Below are 20,766 nucleotides of genomic sequence, written 5' to 3' on the forward strand. Positions count from 1 at the left end.
GATCTCTCTGAGTTTTCATCTTAAACCAAAAATTTGTCTTCTCAATAAAGCATAAACATTATCATATCAAATTATTATTAAAATCCTCAAAATTGGTCTTTCCTATAAATTTAACATAAAACGAATTTAAAGTGATAGAACTTGTAATAACTGCATATTCCTATTTGCAGATAGTCAACACTACCTGCAAAGGTTTACAAAAAAAAAAAAAAAAGCGCAACATTACAGAAATGCTATCCCCCTCAGCAGCAAATTACCTGTTAACACTTTTCAGATAGAAAGTTTAGCACCATGGACAGAAAAGGTTTGGCTTTTCATCACCTCCCAGCTGCTAAAATGGGTTACAAGATCATTCTTTGTGCCAGTTATTACTAACAGCTGGAAACCATGAGTTGGGTAGGGGCAGTTTCTCAGACTGTGGCTCCTCCACCAACAAGTGAAGTGTCATCCAAGAAAAAAATTAAGCATAGATTTCTTTGTTACAGTTTCTTCTTGAAGTCAAGTCAGTTATACTGTATCACATAAACATTCCAAATAACTAACTGCTACAGTTCAGCTTGGTGCTATGCTAACTCTTCTAACTACTATTTCCACTCAAACAGCACTTGCTTTGGAAAACACTGCTGGGAAAGGTACTCTGATTTCAGTGTTAAGCACTGAAAGATAGTTTTTCAGTTTTACCAAGTTCTTAAGTCTTCCCGTACTTCGTGTAAACCTTACTGTTCCACTACAGAAGATTTTACCCATGCTTAACACTTCTGCATCTTATAACTAATAACACACAACAACGCACATAGCTGAAAAAAGCGACCAGAGTTAACTACAATAGGAAGAAAGCAAACTGCTACAACTCACATGGGATTTTTGTATCAATTCCTCTTTTGTTATCTCACCAACTGATTCCAAGTGTGGGCAATTGCTGCTGGGTGATGACATTTCAGAAGCTGTATTTTCTGAGATCCTGTAGCTGGGATCTTCAAGACCAGGGAATCACTTGTCAACAGAAAAAAGAATGAGTAAAATCCAATTCCTTACAGTAAGCATCAATATCAGATATCTAATATTCAGTGTGTACATAACTTTTAAATGAATGTGGCTTTTTAAAGTACGTTAGTATAAATAACAGTAAGAGAACTCAATAGCCCAAGTTAAACACAGCTGACTTCTAAAACCAAATCCTCTAACTTTTAGGGCTTAAACTAACAGAATTCTGAGTGGAGCAGAGCTGGTTTGGATCACTTATTAAACTTTCTGGCCTCTATCGTGGCATTCCAACAACATAAAAATTACAGTTCTCAAGCCTACCCAGAACTGATGGTAGCTTTGACTGTACATTCTGGAAAGGGATCTTTTGCAACAGCGCTGAAGTGTGCTGAAGCTGTGAAGGTTAAAAATGCAGGAGCACATGACCTGCTTGTCAAAGGAGAAGGAAACTTTATCTTGGTTTTATTTATTTACAAAGACACATTCTAAATTCAAGAATATTATATATCAAAAGCAAACTGAAACTTGTAACTTACATGTAGTACTGAACACTCAGCAAGTTTTTCTCTTGTTTGAGTCCTCTCTGTCCATCCACGGTCCCTGATGCAGACACAGAAACTTCTCAGAAATAAAGAATGTTAAATGCAATCACTTTGTCATTGTTATTTTGATGGTTGCAGAGAAATCTATGATGTTTTACAGAAAGGAAATTAAAAAATTAACTCAGTAACGTTCCTTTTATATGAATACTCCAACTGACTCATGCAAATAAGAACCATCCAAGAACTTTGTTCCAGTTTTGTCACTTTAATTACTACTGATGCCTCAATCTATCTAAAGCTCAAGAAATCTTAAAATTTCTTTGCACAAATATGATCTGTACAATCTAGCGTTCCTTTATCAAGATTTGCAACTTAACTTTCACCCTAACTCAGTGATGCACATTCGTTGATCTGTTTGCAGTCTTTAGCACTGTTATCAACACCTCTTTCCTCTTTGGTTTTGGCAGCTTTAGGTTTGTTCCTTCTGCTATACAACCAATCACTCCTTTGAATATTAAGTAACCTAGGGCTTTGACAGTGTGGTGGAAAACAAACCTTGCCTAGTAGGCATCTCTGAAAACCTCCCTAGTAAACTTTCAGTTTGTTATCTGTGACTTGGTCTTTACTTCAATTGCATTGCAATAAGAACTCTTTGAATCAAAAGTAATTTCAGTTCCCTTTGGTCATTAAAGGGGTTTTTAATATAAGCGTGTGTGAATGTGCATAAATAGTCTATATTATTCCTATAAACATTCCTATACAAATAATGTTATTACAGTATTACATATTATTTTTATAGGAATAATATCTAATACTTCATATAATTTGTTATATGCATACATGTATGTATCTGCATTTATATATAAACAAAATATATTTAAGTAGATAAACTATTTTTAATATATAATACACAAGATATATTTATATATCTATATAACGTGTACCTATACTCAAGTATGTGTTGTACCTTTTGGTCTTTTTGAATGTCATGTTAGCAGCTGTTCAATAAATATTTAAGAACTTATCTCACAAGATTGGAAATACTACAGTAAATTCATAATTTGGGATTTTTTTTTCAAGATTAGGTCTAAATTCTCTTCCTGGAGCTATGGCTTACATTTAAAAATCATTACTCTCAAATATAATCTGCAGACGGAGAAGTATTCTCTCAGTTCACTGTCTGTTTGTATGCGATACTGCTTAAAGACACTTCAAATGAAAACGGTATTGTTTCAGATCAAACCTCCTCAACTTCAGATTCTGCTTTGATCTGTAAAGTTCCTTTTCAGAACAGAAATGGAAACAAGATGATGTATTTCATTTTGCACATTTTACAAGGTCTGTTAAAACATTAAAAATGGGCAAGTGAGTTTCAAATAAAGCCCTGTAAAGCCCTGACAACCTTAAAAAAATCCAGTGTGACTTAATGCTGATTACACCCAAATAATTTAGAACTGGTAGAATAGATTAGTAAAGCTTTAGGCTTTTTTTTTTTTTTGAAAGCAGCTTGCAGCTTCCTGAATGCATTATTCCAAGTAATTCAAAGCAATGAATGAAGTGCAGACTTCACCTCATGCTACCCAACTGGTATTTATTAGCTACTTTTCAGATCTGGAACCATATAAATCCAAACCTGCAGTCCTGAACAAATCCAATCCCAGAAGTTCTGCTCATGCCAGATTCTGTTTCTTGATGGAGTCTGCATCTCTCTTCTCATAATAACCATCAGAAAGACCAAAAGCATGTTGGAAGTCATGTCCACATGGATGTGGTCCTTATTCCTATCCATATGGAGAGCACCCCCAGCAGACGTCTACTTAATGTTATAGATCCTCTACATGTTATTACATGGGCAAAACTGAATGGCCTTTTTTTCACCTTTTCTTAACAAAATTCTCATACACCACCTTCCATGCTTAGCAACCGTGCTAACTCACTGTACTGCCATAACCTTGGTAGCTTAGTATACCTAGCTGCGGGAAGACACTCGTAAAGTTTTAGATTAAAGCCTAAAACTGCAAAATTAATTTCAAAACCATGATTCACCCTTCATCTTTCCCAAGTCCTAGCAAGCCCAGGGTAGCCCCTCCCTCCCTCCCTGTCCTTCCTCTATTTCACCACTTCCTACTCTATCTGAAAAGACTGCTTATATTCCTCTACTGATATATCTCATTATCACATTTGTTTTTCACAATCTTCTGCATTGCATTGACCTCATCCAAAAGTCACTTCTTTGCATTTTCAGTAATTAAAAAAATAAGTATCTACCTTTGTGGTTTCTCTTATGATCCATTTTATACTCCTGTTCTGAAGCCTGAGCGTATCTCCACATCCCTGGTGATATGTGATAGTTTGTAGTGGGAAAATATCTAGAACTCTCATATAAACAGCTCTACTGCATCAAATGATGGGTTCGTTTAGCCCAGTATCTTGTTTCCACCACTGACCGAAAGAAGACAACTCCAGAAGAATAAAATTTCAACAAGAATATATAGCTTCCCTAAATCCTTTCAAGCTCTGGGGCTTCCTGAGCCAAAAGTTTATATATTAGAAAGACAGAGAAAGCCTCTGGAAAGGATCTGTATCAGTAATTTCAGCTTTCCTCATGCTGCAGAACTCTAAAAAATTATTGAGATGGGAATTCTTAGACATCAATCACATGTCCCATGGCAACAAAACTATTTCTGTCACCTTGCAGGGACCCTTCAGAAGTATTCCATGGTCTCACAGCAGCCTTACAAAAATCCCAAGCTGAAAACCATGGACATACATACACAGGATACAAGAAGCACCTTTGTTTCACTATGAGGTTAAGAATGAACTAAAACCGAACTGCGACATAACTCAAGCTTTCACCCTAACTGTTTACGATCACATTCATACAATAAGCTTCTCATGTATTTGGGAGAGAACTTTGCAGTCTGTTGCTAGCTCTCCCCATTGTTTCCACTGAAAGGTTTGTTTCAGCCCACCTATTTCAATGTATCATGTTACATCATTCAACTAAGTGAACTGTTTAATGTTCAAAGGGAGGACCTGTTCACAGGTTTTTGCTTAGTGCATGCACAGTCATCCTGCAAAGGGAAAAAAAAAAGCACAAAAGCTTGTAACACTTATCTTGAACCTATGTATTATTCAGCAGAATTCCATGGCATTAGACTTGTGTGGTGACTACCATGGAAGACCTATTGCACACACAGAAAGATCCCATGAGACACTAAGATAATTCAACTGATCTTGCAAATGATCTTAGGCTCATGCAGGGAGCCTAATATTTCCTAAAGAAACATAACGGATTTAAAATTCTCTCAAAGTTTTTTTGAATTAAATTCAATGCTTTGATCTGTCTAGTAACAGTAGTTAACACTTCAATAGATGTTGAAATAAACAACTACATATCTTCATCCCATTGATGTCCCTAAATACATCAGCCATTCTGTCAGATAATTTTTCAGAGTTTACTAAAGGAATGCTGGTAGAAGATTTTAAGAATAAAGGAAGCATTCTGAAGACAGCAATCACCTGAAGCAGTAATCATATCTCCATTACCAGCTGTTATTATTTTGCCTGTGCAACTCTGAGTAGCAGCGTATCAAACTAGCAAGGTCTAAGTTCAGGCTTCTTACTTGCACTCATAGTTATTTTACTAGTGATGCACTGAACTATTGCATTTAACATTCATTTTTACTTCATGGCAACAAAAGTGAGAATGAGACAGGGGTGCAATTTTGTATCTGAACATTACTTACAATGGTAAAGAGCTCTAGAACTTTAGTAATTACTTGTTATATGGATATTCTTCACACTTTAGAAAAAACCCACCTTTACTCTGACCACAAGTGACCACTGAAGCCTTAGACACATGTATTAAGGTTTTAAGATGTATGTCATCCTATCAGTTTTTTAAAGAACTGTGTTATTCTTCAAAAACTTTACTGGACTCTCTCACAATTTATTACAGAAATTACTTCAGCATAACAATGTATGTGAATAATATTGTTACCAAATTTGAGAATAGATTTCTTGGGTCAAGAAACAGGGAGGCTAACCTTAATTGCACACCCTACGTTCCTTTATATTCTGTTAATTGGTAGGTGGTTTTGATTTTCATCTTCCATCCCTCCCTATTTCTACCTTTTTTTAATCTATCAATTCTATACATAAGTGTATCCCATTTTCTTGAAAAAAATGACAACAACTAGTGCTAACTTCTGTTTACAGTAAACCCTGGTATCAAAAGCTCGTTCAGTAAGCTTATGAAAGACACCTGGTCTCTCTCTTCAGGCACGAAGAGCTATCTGCTCAAGCAAGACAATTTTTTTAAGTCACTTCCATTAGATTTTTTTTTCTGTCATGATGTATTGTTTCCAAAGAGAGAGAACATTAAAAAAATGTTTGAGTTGAGGGTATAGCCTCTCACAGGTTAAACATTTTTCATTTTATATTGCTTTTCAGTGTGCAGACCATCCATTCATTCCTTCCACCACGTTAAAAACTAACTCGGAAACCCAGCAGCTGACCTTTATGTTCCTAAGAGGATTTCCCCGACTCAGGCTTTGCCTGGACGCAGGAGAAGCCTGCGGTGATTTTCCACCAGGTGCTACACCAGCCTTTTTTGCTCCATCCCCCGTACACGGCGATAAAACATATACACGCTTCAGGGAACGAACAGAGTAACTTAGAACCAAATTATTTTTAGGAATCGCGTCACATCTACACCACCATCGCTGCGCGGCTTCAGCTGCGGCCGGTATTTGCGGGGGCCGCCCCGCAGCCGGTCCCGGCGGGCAGCAGCGCCCGCCCCGCACGGCGCCCCGCGGGCTGGGAGCGGCCGGCCCGGGCCCCGCCGCCCCGCTCGGTTGCCCTGCCCAGCCCGGCCCGGCGCGGAAGGCAGGCCGCGCACGGCCCCCGGCCCCCGCCCAGCCCCGCGGGAGCGCCGCTCCCCGGCCCCCGGTACGGCTCCGCCGGCGGCGGCCATGCCCGTGCCAACACGCCCAGCGGGCCGAGCCGCACGGGACGGGGAGACCGGCCGCGGCCACCGCCCACTGTCCCTCACAGGCACCGCACCCGACCCACCTTCCCCGCCGTCGGCGGAACCCCCCCCGTTACCGAAACGGCCGAGAAGATACACCGTGCGCCGAGCCCGGAGCTAAGGCGGGCCGCGGGCAGCCCCGCGGCTTACAGGGATGGCGAATGGCAGCCTCCGGGGACAGCGGCCCTGGCGGGCGGGCGGCGCTCCCCGGCCCAGGACGGAGCGGTGCAGGAGGCCGCCGCGGCGGAGCAGGCGCGCCCAGGCCGCGGCCGCAGCTCCACCGGCGCCTCCTCACGCAGACAGACGCCCACCGGCCGCAGCTGCGGCAGCACCGGCCGCGGGACGCGCCCCGCACAAAGATGGCCGCGCCGAGCCTCTCCGCGGCTCACGTGAGCGCTGCCCTGCACAAAGATGACGGCGCCAGGCTCTCTCCCTCCCTGCCCGGCCGCCCGCAGGAGAAGGCTGCCCTGCGTAAAGATGGCCGACGCGGACTCCTAACGGAGCGGGTCACTCTCACGTGACGACAGGGGCTGTCTCCTGCCGACCTCGGCCGCTTCTCGCTGGCCCGGAAGAAGCTGCGCAGCCGGTCTCCTAGCAGCGCCGGAGCGGGGAGGGAGCCGCCCGCGAGGGGCCGGGGCTGCTGCCCGGTGCTCGGCAGGTAACCCGGGGCGGCAGCCATGGGGCTGCCGGGCGGCAGGGCCCGGCCCGGGTCCGGGGAGAGGCGCGCCTGCCTTTGCCTGGGGGGCTGCGGGGTGCGAGGGGCCAGCACCTCGGCTCTGTCCGTCGCCCACCCGAGGCGCTGCAGGGCTCGGGCTCCCCCGGCGGCGGTGCCGGGGCTGCCTTGCCTGGGGAGGGCTCGGCAGTCCCGGGCGGAGGTGGCCGCAGCCCGGGGCCGGGGTCGCTGCCCCTCTGAGGCCGGGCGGGCCCCGCTCCGTGTCCGGCGGCGGGGGGAGCCGGCCCGCCGGGCCCGCCCTTTGCCTTCCCCTCGCTCCGTGCCGCGCTGGCGGCCTGGATGTCACACCTCGGGGGCTTCGCCTCGTGTTTGGCACCGGGGAGTAAGGGGGGCCGTGCCTCCTCGTGGGGGGGATGACGTCAGGGTGTGGTGTTTAGTCCTCATCGTATCTGCAAAAGAACTGAAGCTCTGAACGAGATAAACTTTTCCAGGCCGCTCTCAAAGCTTTTAACTCTTAGCTGGCACCTACGTTATTCCTGCAGTAGTGGTCTTAGAAACAGGGCTGTCGCAGTGTGTGGCTGAGGGAGTATGGTGGGTGGGATGCCAGCTAATAAGAGCAAACTGAGTGCTCTGCAGATCCTGGTTGTTCGTATCCACGGCTCTGCGCAGAGCAGGTGGGTGGAATGGGGCCTAAACTGAGCCAGCAAGGTTGCTGTCTTCTCCTTAAACGCAAGTCTTGTCTCTAGTCAGCAATGTCAATCGAACAAGTCATGTACCTGTTGTGTAAGGGATTCAGGCTTGTAGAAGAATGTCCTGGACTTCCGTGGCATAATTTAGTACATATCCTTCATTTGACAGAGTATTCCAGAGACCATCTGTGACTGCTTTCAAGGTAGTTCCATTTAATGAGGTTATGGGAGTGAAGGAGCCATGTCAGAAGAAACTGTTACTGAAGCGCGATTTTCTCTGAAAACAGTAGCTTTACGGGTGTTTCATCTTCCCCTTTCATGGTATTATTCTCTTAACCAGGTAATGTATACGTTATCTAAATATTGTCACTTTCATTATGTGTTTAGAAGTTTAATTGCAACATTGTACTTGGTTTTCTGACCTTAATAGGGATTAACTTTGTACCAAATACCTTCATTTTTAGTTTGTTTAGAACATTGAACTTAAGTAAGTGGGGGTTTTGTCTTTTTCTGCTAATAAACGCTTAGTGCATCATCATACATCGGACTGAAGAGATTGCTTTATCTGCAATGTCTGTATGTCTTAATTTTGCAACAGCATATTGATTCTTATTAACTCAAACATTAAAATCCTCAAGTTGTCTTTTTTTTTTTGGCAGAATGTTATTAGGTATTTAAAATCCAAACATAGCTGTCATTGAATTTTGAGTGTGGTCTGAAATACTTTCTAGATTGCTAGTACCACTCACTGAATTAATCTGAATGATAATTCATTAATGTAAATTAAAAATCCTTGTTCTACTTTTTGAGTCACTTCTGTTTGATTAAATAAGTGGCACGTGACTAAAACAAGGCAGTGATTCTTTAAAAGCAGACTTTTTAAAACCCATTCAGGTCTTTTAGTGATTTTGTTTGGTTTACTTAAGGAAAGATCATCTTCAAAAAAACAACTTAAGGCTCTGCTAATATCAATGAAAGAAAATAAATCTGTAAAAAGAAATACTGTGATTAACAATGTGGTTAACAGCCACTTTAATCTGAGCAAAGAGTGCATTATGCTCTTAATTTTCAGTTTGACAAAAGCTGAAAGTATGGTCAAGCTGATACTCCTTGTCTGCAGGGAATCACAGGATTTGTCCCTAGAGCATCTTCACTTCAAAGGCAGGGAGGAGGAGCTGTAATTGTGTTGTAGAGATTCAGAGAGGAGAGATGTCAGTTGCCAGTAACTATGTTTGTGATAAATGAAAGAGTGAAATAAGTCAGAATTACTTGAGAAAATGTTAAGATGTCAGTTGTATCCCTCAGAGAATATATTTCTTGAGGTGTGAGCCATGTGCTGATGCCATAATACACAGGAGAAGAAAAAAAAGTTTCTAGTTTGCTGTACAAAATATGGTCCAATAGATTACTTTTTTCCCCATTCTGTGTATGCTCAATCATTGACAAGGATAACTAAAAAAGAAAAAAATGTTTATCATTAGGATTGCCAATAAGTGTTTTTACAAAATATATATTAGCGAATCCTAATAAAGCTCTGCTTTTAAACCCGATGTCTTTGATATGACTCTATTTTATTCTTATTGAATTAGGTGCTTATAAGCAAAAGCTATGTAATTTGTCACATTTGCATTTAAATGCTTTTCAGAGTTTTATTGCATATAAAAGAATGAGGTTTTCTGAGTCTTACCTACATCTGTTTATTTTCACATTTTTTCTGTATTTGGAATACTTTAAAATTTTCACTGCAAGATCACTTTTTTTATGTTGTAGCATGTTCATATTTTTTTTAAATACCATGTGCAACTCCATTATGTGCAGCTATTAACTTTCCTCTACTTAGAGGTTTTCATTTCACTGTTGATTTAGTTATGTCTGTGCCTACAAACAGGATCATACAAAAAAGATAATCCACTTACAGTTCTTGGAAACTTTAGTTCTAGCATTTAATTCTGTAAGCTTCAAGGTTTTAATCTCAGTTATTTGATTATTAACTCTTCTCTGTGAAACACAGTAGCCTTATGTAAGTATGTGTTTGTGCTAGGTTTCAGGTTTTCCTCGCAGAGTACAGTGCTAGGTTTTCAGCCTTGGTCAAGATACAGTACCACTAAGGACAGGGTTCTCAAATCAAAGGTGTTTGACTTGCTGATTGCAAACTGAGTAGTGCAGAGAAAGCTTTCAACGCTTCTTTAAATTAAATAAAACTCTGATGGTATTAACAAATTGCACAGCAACCAGGGACTGCCAGACTGCAGTGGTACTCTGTGTGGCCAGCTCTTTCTCATGTGAGGAAGCATGTTACAGAAACACCATGTTAGCTCCAAGGACTGCAGATCTGGTTGTCTCCCAGCAGTCTTTCTCAAGCAGCATAGATTTCACAAAGGTTTTGTGAATATGGACTCTAGCTTCCAGTTAAGTGGCTCTTTTCTTCTTTGTGTATCTCGTCACTTGGAATTTCATAAACTTTGTTAATGGTTTTTAATTCCAATTGCTGGTATATGTCGTTCTTATTTGCTAATTTAAATGTCTGTAAACTTATGACTGATCTATGTCCAAAATAAAAGGTAACAATTAAAAAAGAATGGTTTATTTAGAGAAATATCTTATAATACATGTTCTTCCCAAACTGAAATACCATGTAAATGTTAGCTGTAGGATCCTCCAGTCTTTAACAGTGCAAGAAATAGTCTTGTTGTGAAGGGTGAGTTTCTCTTCAGTGGAGAATTAATTGAAGCCCTGTCTTGTCCTAGCATTAGAAGGAAATAAACAAAAAAAGAGGTTTTAAAGTAATTTACTTAGATTCCTACCATTCATGTAGTTCTGGGTGCTGCAGTATGTCTCTCTGCAGCCACCCACTCTGTTGCACCAACCCCTTTGTAAACTCTGTCACCTATTGGTCCTTGCAAATTTTGAGAAGCAGTTAGTCTGTCCTTACTCAGAGTTGGTTGTTTCTCAGGCTATGTGAGAGCAGCTTCTCTTATCACCCTCAGGCAAGCTATAGCCTAGATTGAACACGCCAAAAGGAGGGTAGGAGGAAAGGTGGGAGTTAAGAAGCATATATTTCCAGTGATGTCACACACTTTTATTTTCAGATAAAGCTTTCCCCTGGGTTAAAGAAGCTTTTCACGGTAACAGCAGTGAGTGCAATATCCATTATTTTTCTGGCCCATCACTTTAAAAGAAGACGTGGAAAAAAGAACAAGAAAGTGCCACTATGGGAACCAAGTCATTTGGTATTAGAGTGTACCAAAGCAGCTGCATCAGAAAAAGGTACATGAAGGAGCCCCCAAGGTTGTTTTTTTTTCTGTGTTTTCTTGGAGAAGAAGAAAAGGGGTTTGAGGGGATGGGTGTGCATAACTGCTCACTAGTAAAACAATTTTCCTTTAATACTGAGTAGTTTCAAATTGTTTAGGTAGAAATTGTGCAAATTAGGAATAAAATTAGTGTCTTCTAAATAAGCTGGTCTTGTTTTCAAAGGTAACAAACATATCAATTAAGTAAAATATTAATGCTGATGTTTGCCATTCTTGTCGACATACCTCAATATTAAGGAAAGCAGATGTGATTTTTTTATAGGATGGGAAAATAATTATGCTGAAATGCATGGTTGTTGTTACAGATATTGACTGTTGTAATTTGTAGTTTCCCATGTAGAACTGTAAATATAAGAGTAATTGTTTGCTTTTAAACTGGATTTTAGTGAAAAAAGTAAATGCAATTCTTGATAGATCTTGCTAATGAAAGGTACAATGTTTTGAGTTGGCAGCAGCTTTAAAGTCAGTGTATTTCTTAGGTTCTAGTTGTTCCAGTAGCCGGCAAAACTTGACTCTTTCTCTGAGCTCTGCTAAGGAAAAAGGATCTCAGTCTTGTATCTATGCAAATGGAGGACTTTTCAGTAAATACTCTGGTTCAGTTCAAAGCCTGGCCTCGGTAAGTAGAACTGGTTTAAGACTTCTGAATGTCTGTTAACTTGCACTGAACATATACCTAATGGTTTCACTGAGCTGAAACAACTTTCCTAAACAAGCGCAAGAAGGCTAGAGATGCTGACAAGGCCATTGTACTTACTACATAGTGAAAACAATTTGTGGACTGATAGCTTGGATGTAATATACTTTGGCAGGAATGTAGATTTAAGGATACTCTGTATAACAGCCCTTCAAAACTTGGGTGTGTGGTTTTTTTTTTTAAGGTTCAGAGTGCCACCTCTTGTCACAGTTGTGCTTGTGCCAATTCTAATTCCTGGGATAAAGCAGATGAAGATGATATTAAGCTTGTCAATATTCCAGTGACCACACCTGAAAATTTGTATTTGATGGGTAAGTCATCATAAGAATATTCAGCATCTACCAACAATGAATGTGAACAATTTCTTGATTTTACTGCAAAGTGACGCTTACACAGTATTATTGTGGTGTTCTTTCACAGTGCCCTGTTGGCATATGTCTAAGAACATTTCCATAAGACAGTGAAATCTTACTTGATCTAGAGTTAGTTTTTCAAAATGAGCTTTTTTTTAATTTCTATATATGTAGTAGTAATCCATAAAATTATTTTATAAAGTAAATAGGAAAGAATACATTGAGCACTGTTGCTTTAATAATATTGTGAACTTTCTTATCTCATTACAAAGGCAGGTATCTTTTACATTTTTAAATTTTTTTTAAGACTGGGAATGGCTGTTTTAAAAACTTACATCTCTGCTATTAGTGCGCTCTCAAGCTTATTAGCTACATAGTTTTCTGCAACTCTGAAATGTGAATACATATGGAAGCTGTGTATTTGATGAAGTGGAGGTATTTGTGTTCTCCCCTAGGTATGGAACTTTTCGAAGAAGCGCTGCGTCGATGGGAGCAGGCACTAACTTTCCGTAACAGGCAAGTTGAAGATGAAGCAAGTTGTGGCTCCATTAAGCTGGGAGCAGGAGACGCAATTGCAGAAGAAAGTGTAGAAGTGAGTATATGCAATCTGTACTCTACTGTTGCTGCCCTGACAATGCATTGCATTTTGTTACCTGAATCTTTTCAACTTCTAATTTGATTACCAAATCTGAGAATGAATTCTAATTTCCAGTTTAGTGGTATTGCATTTAAAGGACACCTAACTTTTTGTTCCTTTTGATTTATTTTTTTTTTTTTTGGTTGGTTATTTGGAGGAGGATGGGAAGAGGAAATTGGCGTTACTTATTTTTTGGCAATTGCTGTTGCATCAGTGTTTGCTTCTGTGTGATGTTATCAAGCTACCAAGCATACTGGTTCTCTGCACAAAATACCTTGGGTCATCTCTTTCTTTTACGACTATGTGAGAGGATATCTGCTTAGCAAAGATAAACATTTGAGCAAGATGATAAATTTCTGAATATTCACAAATAATGTGCTTGAACTTTATTTGTATTCCTTGGTTTTTATGAACTAAAAGCTAAAAATATTTTTAAATAAACATACACCTGTGTAGCTTTCATTATTTCTAGTGCAGTAAACATACATACAATTTTAAAGCATTTAAAAATTAGATTTCATTTTTATTACACTAAATATATGTACGTTTAGAAAAGTGTGTGTATTCTGGATGTTGAAGTAGTCATCTGACAGTGTACTTGTACAGTTTGTAGGAAATTTATGTGGCACAATTTGTTCTTTGAAAGCTTAATATTCTTAGATTTTATAAAGGAATCTTACAGAATTTAAACAAATAGAAAATCCTCTAATGTCTGTCATCTTGCAGGATATCATTAGTGCTGAATTCATTCATAAGCTTGAATCTCTTCTTCAAAGAGCTTATCGTCTTCAGGAGGAGTTTGAAGCTACCCTTGGGGCCTCTGATCCTGGTTCTCTAGCTAATGATATTGGTGAGTACTCCTGTTCTACATTTTTATTGCTTGTAATAATGCCTCGGGGATGTGTGGGGATGGTGAAATATCCACTAAGCAGAATTATATTTATCAGTAAATAAGCAGAAAAAAGTTCACGTTCTTTACATTATTGATATAACCCTTATATTTTAGATAAGCATGGACTGAGAGGAAATGTTCTTCTTTGTGGCTTGTCAGTATACTTGAGAATTTTCATAATATTTCTTAAGTCTCTAAAGTTTATGTTGCTTTGGTTATTTAGATATTTATGCTGTAAGAATATAGACACTTTATACCATGGGTGTATTAGAGAGTTTCAAAAGTCTTTTGAACTGTCAAACTGTGTATGCATGTACTTTTTCTTTGGTTTGTTATGATTTTTTACAAAAAAACCAAAACAAAATCAGAAAGATTTAGTCTGAAACAGATACCCATTACCAAAGCTCTTAACTGGGGTGATTGAAATTTATCATAGTTGTGAGTGACTAAACCCAGGATGTTAAAATGGCATATATGAGTAGTTGCTGCCAGGCATGCTGATTAAGTACAGGTAGTTTGATTATTTTTATTTAAAGAATTGATTTAAGATGTTCTTAAACTATTACACTCTTTCATAATTCAAGATCAAGCTTCTGATCTCAACTGTCAGGCTCTAAAGGCAGAACATGTTCTGGGATTAGTTTTAGTCAGTAATCTTGTTTGTTAGGCTTCAGCTTGACTGGCACGAGGTGGCAGTACTCTCATCTCTTAGCCTTCATATTCTCCTGCAACTACTAAATACAGCTCTGAGTAAGGTGGGAATTATATTTAGGTCAGAGTTGGCTTTCTGACATATCTCATACACCTGTTAATGTAATTCTTAAAGTAGAAAAGCATTTGATGGTTCATTTTGATGTCTGAAGCCATAAGCCCTAAATAAAATTGTTGCATTGTATATAAATTATTGAATTAGGGTTTTTATAATTTCTGTCTTTAGGCAAAATTAATAAAATGGTGTTCAAAGAACTCAATGTAATGTTTATTGTGTTTAGTTATTTTTTTGCTTGGTTACCCTGGACGTATTTTAAATTGGTATTTTGTTGTTCTTAGATGTGATAACCAGATTCTTGTTTACCAAGAATGTTCTGGGAATTTAATTTCTTTCAGATGTTTTTTGTAGGAGTCATCTGTGATCTCTTGAGTAGATGTCTGTTACTTTATTATGAATTTTATTTGTGCTGGCCCAGATGAGTAAGGAAAACAAGTAGTGAAATGGTTTAGTGAGAAGTGTTTTCACTGTTCAGGATATGGAGCTTTTTCATCATTACCTTGAATTTGTGGCTTGAACAGCAAGTAATATATTAAAGAATGCTTCACTTTTGCAGAATGTTTTAGAACAAAAACAGGAGAGCATCATCTGGTACCAAGCACTGGTGCTTGGAAGATTTAATACAGAGGGTGTTTTCGTTCAATATTTGATATAAAACCATTTCACCACTCAAAATCTTAGATAATTTACTTTCCTGTAGGATATGACACTGAGTGTAGCGTATGAAAGTTTGAAGTAGGATGTTGTTGAGAGTTTTTTGGTAACTTTCCTGGGAGAGACAGAAAAGTATGTTTGAGAGAATTCTAGAGGGTGTCTTACAGATTCACACACACCGTCTTTTTTCCTTTGTTTTTGTATTTGGTAATCTAGTAAAAGAAAATGAAAGCTGCTGTCAACAGACTTTCCTTTACTACCCCAAATGTATGTGTAATGCTTACTTTGTTTCATTTCTGTTCAAAGCTTTGTATTACTCTTTTAGGAAGTATGCTATTATAAACATTGATCACTTTTTCCCTGTTTTTGTGTGTGCATGTGTACACACATGAGCATGTATTACAAGTGTCAAAGGAATAAGCAAGTCCGAGAAAATTATGAAATCCTGATGGCCAAAAGAAATATAGTACAGCATTCTTTACACTGCTAAGAACAAGAATAATATCCTACTGCAAAATGCAAATGACAGTTCTGAACAAAAACAGAAGTAAAGGTACCTCTGCTCTGCAGGAATGGGTATTTGTGGCGAAAAAAAGCAGCATCTGTTAAATCAGAATCAGTAGTCCTGGATGATTTATACCCAAAACTTCTTAAAGAAGCTGGATAAAGAAAGCACCCTAATCCATCATTTACTATTCACTAATCTTGGAAAGTAGAAAATGTTCCAAACGATTGGGAAATTGCCAATTTACTTCTAAATCTTAAAAAACAACCAACTAACCCCAAAACTCTGACACCCAGAGTTCTAATTTGTATTTGTTACCACAGACAACATAATAAAAGCTGTAATTAGTGCCAGTTCATAACTATAGCATAGATGATAATTAGCTCACTGACGTGAACATTTGTTTAGACTTCTGTCCAGTATTGAGGGAAAAGTTTGCTTTCTAGGGAAGATGTTTGGTCAAACGCTGTAATTTAGCAGCTATGTAGTTGATGATAAAATAATTTGTAGAGCTGTTTAAATACTTACAATCTAACAAATTACATTTGCATCCAGGCAAGTATGGATCGTACATATAGACCAGAGGCTTTAGAAGAAAAATAAGAAACACACACTCTTGGAATGCATTAAGAAAATTTTGCATCATAGTCAGTGTAAGCTCTCAGCACAGTACTGTAGAAAAAAAATTGCTATTCTTCAGCTATGTGAAAAAAACAGTGTCAGCATAGAAGCAGAGGTGAGATCTTGATTTTGTATGGTTTTACAATACTTTGTCCAGTTCTGTTGTTCATATTTCAGAAGATAGGGAAATACTAGACAGCACAAAACATGCTATAAAAATGATCCATGTTTTGGAAAAATAAGCTAACGTGTGGTTTAAGTTGTGTATGCCCAGCTTCTTATTGAAGAAAATACTGAGAGGTGGCTTTACTTGTTCTGAATAGCTACTTACACATAGAAAAGGTATGTGGTGCTGGGGGATTTGTAGACCTTGTTGTCAAAGTCGTAAGATCCAGTTTCTGGTTCAAGTGAACCAAGTTTCTGAAGCTGCCTCTGAAGTGTGTTGAGGGTATTTCAGTGTTTTGGACAAAGATTATATATATGTGTATACATATATATATAGAAGAATGTTATTTTGAAGGATGTTTTTATTCCTCTTTGAGAGAAAGAGATGGATTTGGGGGTAAATGGTCATTGAAGTCTTTCTGTCATTTAAGTGTTTCCCCTTGCTACTGCTGTTTTTTTCCTTCTTTCATGGCCCTTGGAGCAAACAAGAAAAAGCCTTTGTGTCTTTAGTAGGTTCATAACACTGGGAGCTTATTGTTAGAATGCTTATAACCAGCTCTTATCCTTCAGGGTTTCAACTGTTGACCCACAACAGTAATCAGAAAATGTTTTGCTGATACATGTGATGGTTAGCTACAGTTTGTGGATTTTTCTTCCCTTTTCTCCATCTGAAGCACTTGTGATTAGCCACAGCTGGAGACAGGGCTCTGGCAGTTAAGACAAGTGCTATCAAGTGTTATCAAAAGGATTGGTTCATAAATGTCTGACTAGCACTTCTTATTCAGAAACCCTGGGTTATAATCCGCTCCAAATTTGGTCAGGAAGGAAACTTACAAAGGTAAAATTTTCCATCAGTTTTTGGTTTTCAGCTTTCTCTGTAAAATCTTCTGTCAAACGTCTGGGGCTACTGTGAAACCACTCTCTCCCCTGCTTGTCTGCTAGTCACAGATGTTGCACCTTCCCCATAGCTTTAAATGTTGTTCTTCCCAGATCATCATTTCCCTCTACCTAATCAAATTAAGAAATTACTGCTGCCATTGATACCACAGCCTTGATTTTTCATTTTGTGATCTCACTTACTAGTTGAAGTTGGTTGGCAGGATAAATAATTTGCAAACCAGGTTTGAGAAACAGCCTTCTGGAGGAGACTATGGTAACATAGCGCGTGGGAGAGTCAGCAGTGAGTGATCTGGGACCCTGCTGGAATGCAATAGCTTGTTGCTCCAAGTGTCTTTCATGACACTTTCATGAGGTGGCCTGAGGTGCTTTGTTCCTCTCTACTATGACAGGTAAAAGGTGACTTGTCAGAGCAAGCAATCATCGCTTGAAGTGGTTGTTTGCTGTAGTCTAGATGGCTTTTGATTCTTGTGTAAATGAGCACCTCCTAATGCTGCTTTTTTTTTTTTCTAGTTATATGTAAATTAAATATTTTCTCTTCCAGATGTATCTAAATATTCAACTTTTAACAATGCAGCAGATATAAAGAAATAACTTTTCTCCCTGTGGGTAGAATTCTATTAATAGTAATAACAATAATAAAAATAATTGCAAATAATAACTTTAAACTCTGTGAACTATTGTTAAGTGATAAACAATGAATACAGCCCTGGAAAAGACATGCATATTTAACAGATGAAATAATGGAATGCAATTATGTTTGTTGTTGCATTCTCCACTGGACTTTCAGAATTATCATATAAACCAGAAGGTAAAATAGGATTTCTGTAGCAGGAATATTTCTGGACATGAAACTAAACCGAGTATGTAGGGCTAAACTGCTGCTGGTTTTATGCTGATGCTCTTAGGACTGTGAAGCAACATGGGGAGCCTAGAAACAGGCTTTCCTGAGGCAGGTATAAACCCCACTGAATCAGGAAGGAGGCAGCTGGCAGAAAACTGTGAAAGAAAACATTCATCTTGTTATTTCTGAGTGGCGAATGTGATAGAGTAGAGGGTTAAAAGCTTCCAATACTTTTACTGTGTCCTTGAAGAAAGTTCTTTCTTTTTTTCCGCCTGCCTTTTTTTTTTTTTTTTTTTTTTTTTTTTTCTTTTTAGACCTTTTCTAGCAGACTGAAATGTTAGTCGAGCTAGCTTGGGAGGAATGCAAAGAGTTAGGAGAGAAACAATAGCTTTACTTACAAGCAGAATTGCAGGTCAGAGGGGAAAATTCTCAAATTGTAGGGCTCCTTGTCAGTACTGAATTCCTAATAGTTCATATTATTATTTTGATTTCTGCTGAAAAAAGGAATGCTGGCACACAAACTAATGGTGACTTGTGTACACTGGCCCTTAAAGTTTTTTATAATAATATTAAAATCTATATTACATTTTTAATTTAAAAATATTTACATTTTATTTTGTATTAATTATACAATTTAAAATAAGTGAATTGTTTGAGCTACTGCAGTAGGTAGGTCTGTGCTGTTGGATGGTTTTGTTGGAAGGTTTGTCTGTTTCTTTTTTTAATTTTCTTCTCACACTCAAAGATATGCCTGGCATTTTGGAGAGAATAAGCACAGCCTTTAACCTAGTGGCAAAACTCTTCAGAGACCTTATTTACATATCTGAAACCTTTTCTCCAACTGCTCTTAAAACAAAACAAAAATCTTTGCATGATCAATGAAGCTGTTGAAAGCTCACGTTTATCCATTTTATTAACACAGGCCTCTATAATGTTTTACTGTCCATGAATTAATATCTAGGGCCTGTATTTTCCTTCCTGCCTCTGAAATGTTAATGGAAAAAATTTAGTTTGGAAGTATTATGTTTTATTTGGTTGTGCAGAAGAAATGTTTCTGTTTATAATTCTAAGGCTCTACTGAGGAGGTGAGCAATTTGTAGCAATTCACTTGGGTTTGTTCTAGTAGTACATACTATAAAATAATTTCAAAGTAGCATATTTTTTATGATAACCTGAAAACTCTTGCTTGCTTTGTGTTCCTTGAAGATAAATTTACATTAAATTTCTTCATTTCTTGGAGAAGGACAAAACATTTTTCTAGTGGCTGAAAAGAACTGAAATCAAAACAAAGGAAAACAATAGCTTTTTCTTTTTTAAGTGTGAAAGGATATTCATCCCAAGAAATGCTTTTATAAAGGAAAGAAAACAATATTACTAAGTCTGAGGAAAAGCCCAGAAAAGTTATTCCAATCCTATTAAAAAATGCATATTTTGAACACAATTTAGCTATTACAGTTTGTGGAAGTTCAGAAACTGCTGAAGTTTACTGCGTTTTACTGTGAGGTCTCTTGTATTGCAACTTATTGCTGTAACTCCATGTTTCTGATTCACAATAGATTCTCAAAGGGCAGGTGTTTGAATTGTGTAGTATTTCTTCTGCTCTCAATAAAATTTAAGGCTTTCCTTTAAAGGTATATTTGTACAATATTAATAACATTTTCTAAATGGTTTCAGCAAAATTCTTTATCCAAAAGCACCTAAGCACATTGTTGAATAGCAAAGATTGGTAGTTAAAAGTTCAATTTACAACTGTAAACAAAAATATTTCTGCAAACGTTTCTATGAAAAGATTATAATGCTTGGCTTTCTCAGCAATACTCTTAATTTTGGCAGTACTATACTAAAAACGCAAAATAGCTTTGCATGGACCTGCAGTGATATTGCTGGTACTGGAAAAGATTAGTGTTTGATGATCTGTATCTTTGTTGGTATTTGATAACCTGGAGTGTATGTTTGCGTTTATCTTAAAAGCTGAAGTTTAGATGCCATTTCATTGCACAGTGAAACAGATTAGTTGAAGTCTTTTCAGCAGTGGCTCAAAATAATCTGTTTTACTGTACACTGAACCAGCATTGGAGAGCTCAAGGTATGTTAGCTTGGAGGGTGATATGGGTAGAAATTTCTGAAAACGCTTCCAATAAGACCAGAAAGAGAGTCAGTTTCTGATTTCTGACTACCCTTGTTACCATCTGCCCAACAGCTTTGCTCTTATGTGCAACTGTGTAGGCTATTTATACACCTTGTTGCTTTTCCTTAAATGGCATCCCTGAAACCTGTCTTCTTTCTGTCCACACCAAAACTCCTGTTAAAGCCTTTGTCTTTCTCGCTTCTTGGCTCCTGGTGTGTTCTCTTGTCTTGCCTTGTCCATTTAAACCATGCTTCTCTCACAGGGACTTAACTTGTTTATAAAACTTACCTTTGCTCATTTTTCTGACCAGATTATTGCTCTCCCTTGAGCTGTCTCTCTTTCAGGAGCATCTCTTCAAATGAAATACAATCTATTT

At 38.5% G+C, this 20,766-nt stretch overlaps 2 protein-coding genes across 11 annotated transcripts in view; one reads left to right on the forward strand and one right to left on the reverse strand.

Moving 5' to 3' along the window:
* Nucleotides 1-6,948, reverse strand: part of USP33 (ubiquitin specific peptidase 33) — a 42,632-nt gene extending 35,684 nt beyond the window's left edge. For 6 of the 10 annotated variants that reach the window (XR_013931208.1, XR_013931209.1, XR_013931210.1 and 3 more), the window contains exons 1-3: nucleotides 6,603-6,948; nucleotides 1,521-1,584; nucleotides 856-993 (exon numbers count right to left, since the gene is read on the reverse strand). Coding sequence is in view for 7 of the 10 variants with exons in the window: in XM_080406889.1 (XP_080263015.1) it covers nucleotides 856-936 (81 nt within the window). In the remaining 3 variants the exon portion in view is untranslated. Of the gene's footprint in view, nucleotides 1-855; nucleotides 994-1,520; nucleotides 6,577-6,602 lie in introns of those variants that run through there. The other 4 variants (XM_080406886.1, XM_080406887.1, XM_080406884.1 and 1 more) reach the window with 4 other exon arrangements.
* A 127-nt stretch (nucleotides 6,949-7,075) lies between these two features.
* The window catches only part of MIGA1 (mitoguardin 1), a 40,726-nt gene continuing 27,035 nt past the window's right edge, over nucleotides 7,076-20,766 (forward strand). Inside the window, exons 1-7 of the mRNA XM_080406914.1 lie at nucleotides 7,076-7,216; nucleotides 8,090-8,260; nucleotides 11,010-11,187; nucleotides 11,711-11,847; nucleotides 12,110-12,236; nucleotides 12,734-12,870; nucleotides 13,642-13,765. Coding sequence (XP_080263040.1) covers nucleotides 8,162-8,260; nucleotides 11,010-11,187; nucleotides 11,711-11,847; nucleotides 12,110-12,236; nucleotides 12,734-12,870; nucleotides 13,642-13,765 — 802 coding nt within the window. The 5' untranslated portion in view covers nucleotides 7,076-7,216; nucleotides 8,090-8,161. The remainder of the gene's footprint in view (nucleotides 7,217-8,089; nucleotides 8,261-11,009; nucleotides 11,188-11,710; nucleotides 11,848-12,109; nucleotides 12,237-12,733; nucleotides 12,871-13,641; nucleotides 13,766-20,766) is intronic.

This window comes from Falco punctatus (genome assembly GCF_963210335.1).
Source record: "Falco punctatus genome assembly, chromosome: 11".
NCBI lineage: Eukaryota > Metazoa > Chordata > Aves > Falconiformes > Falconidae > Falco > Falco punctatus.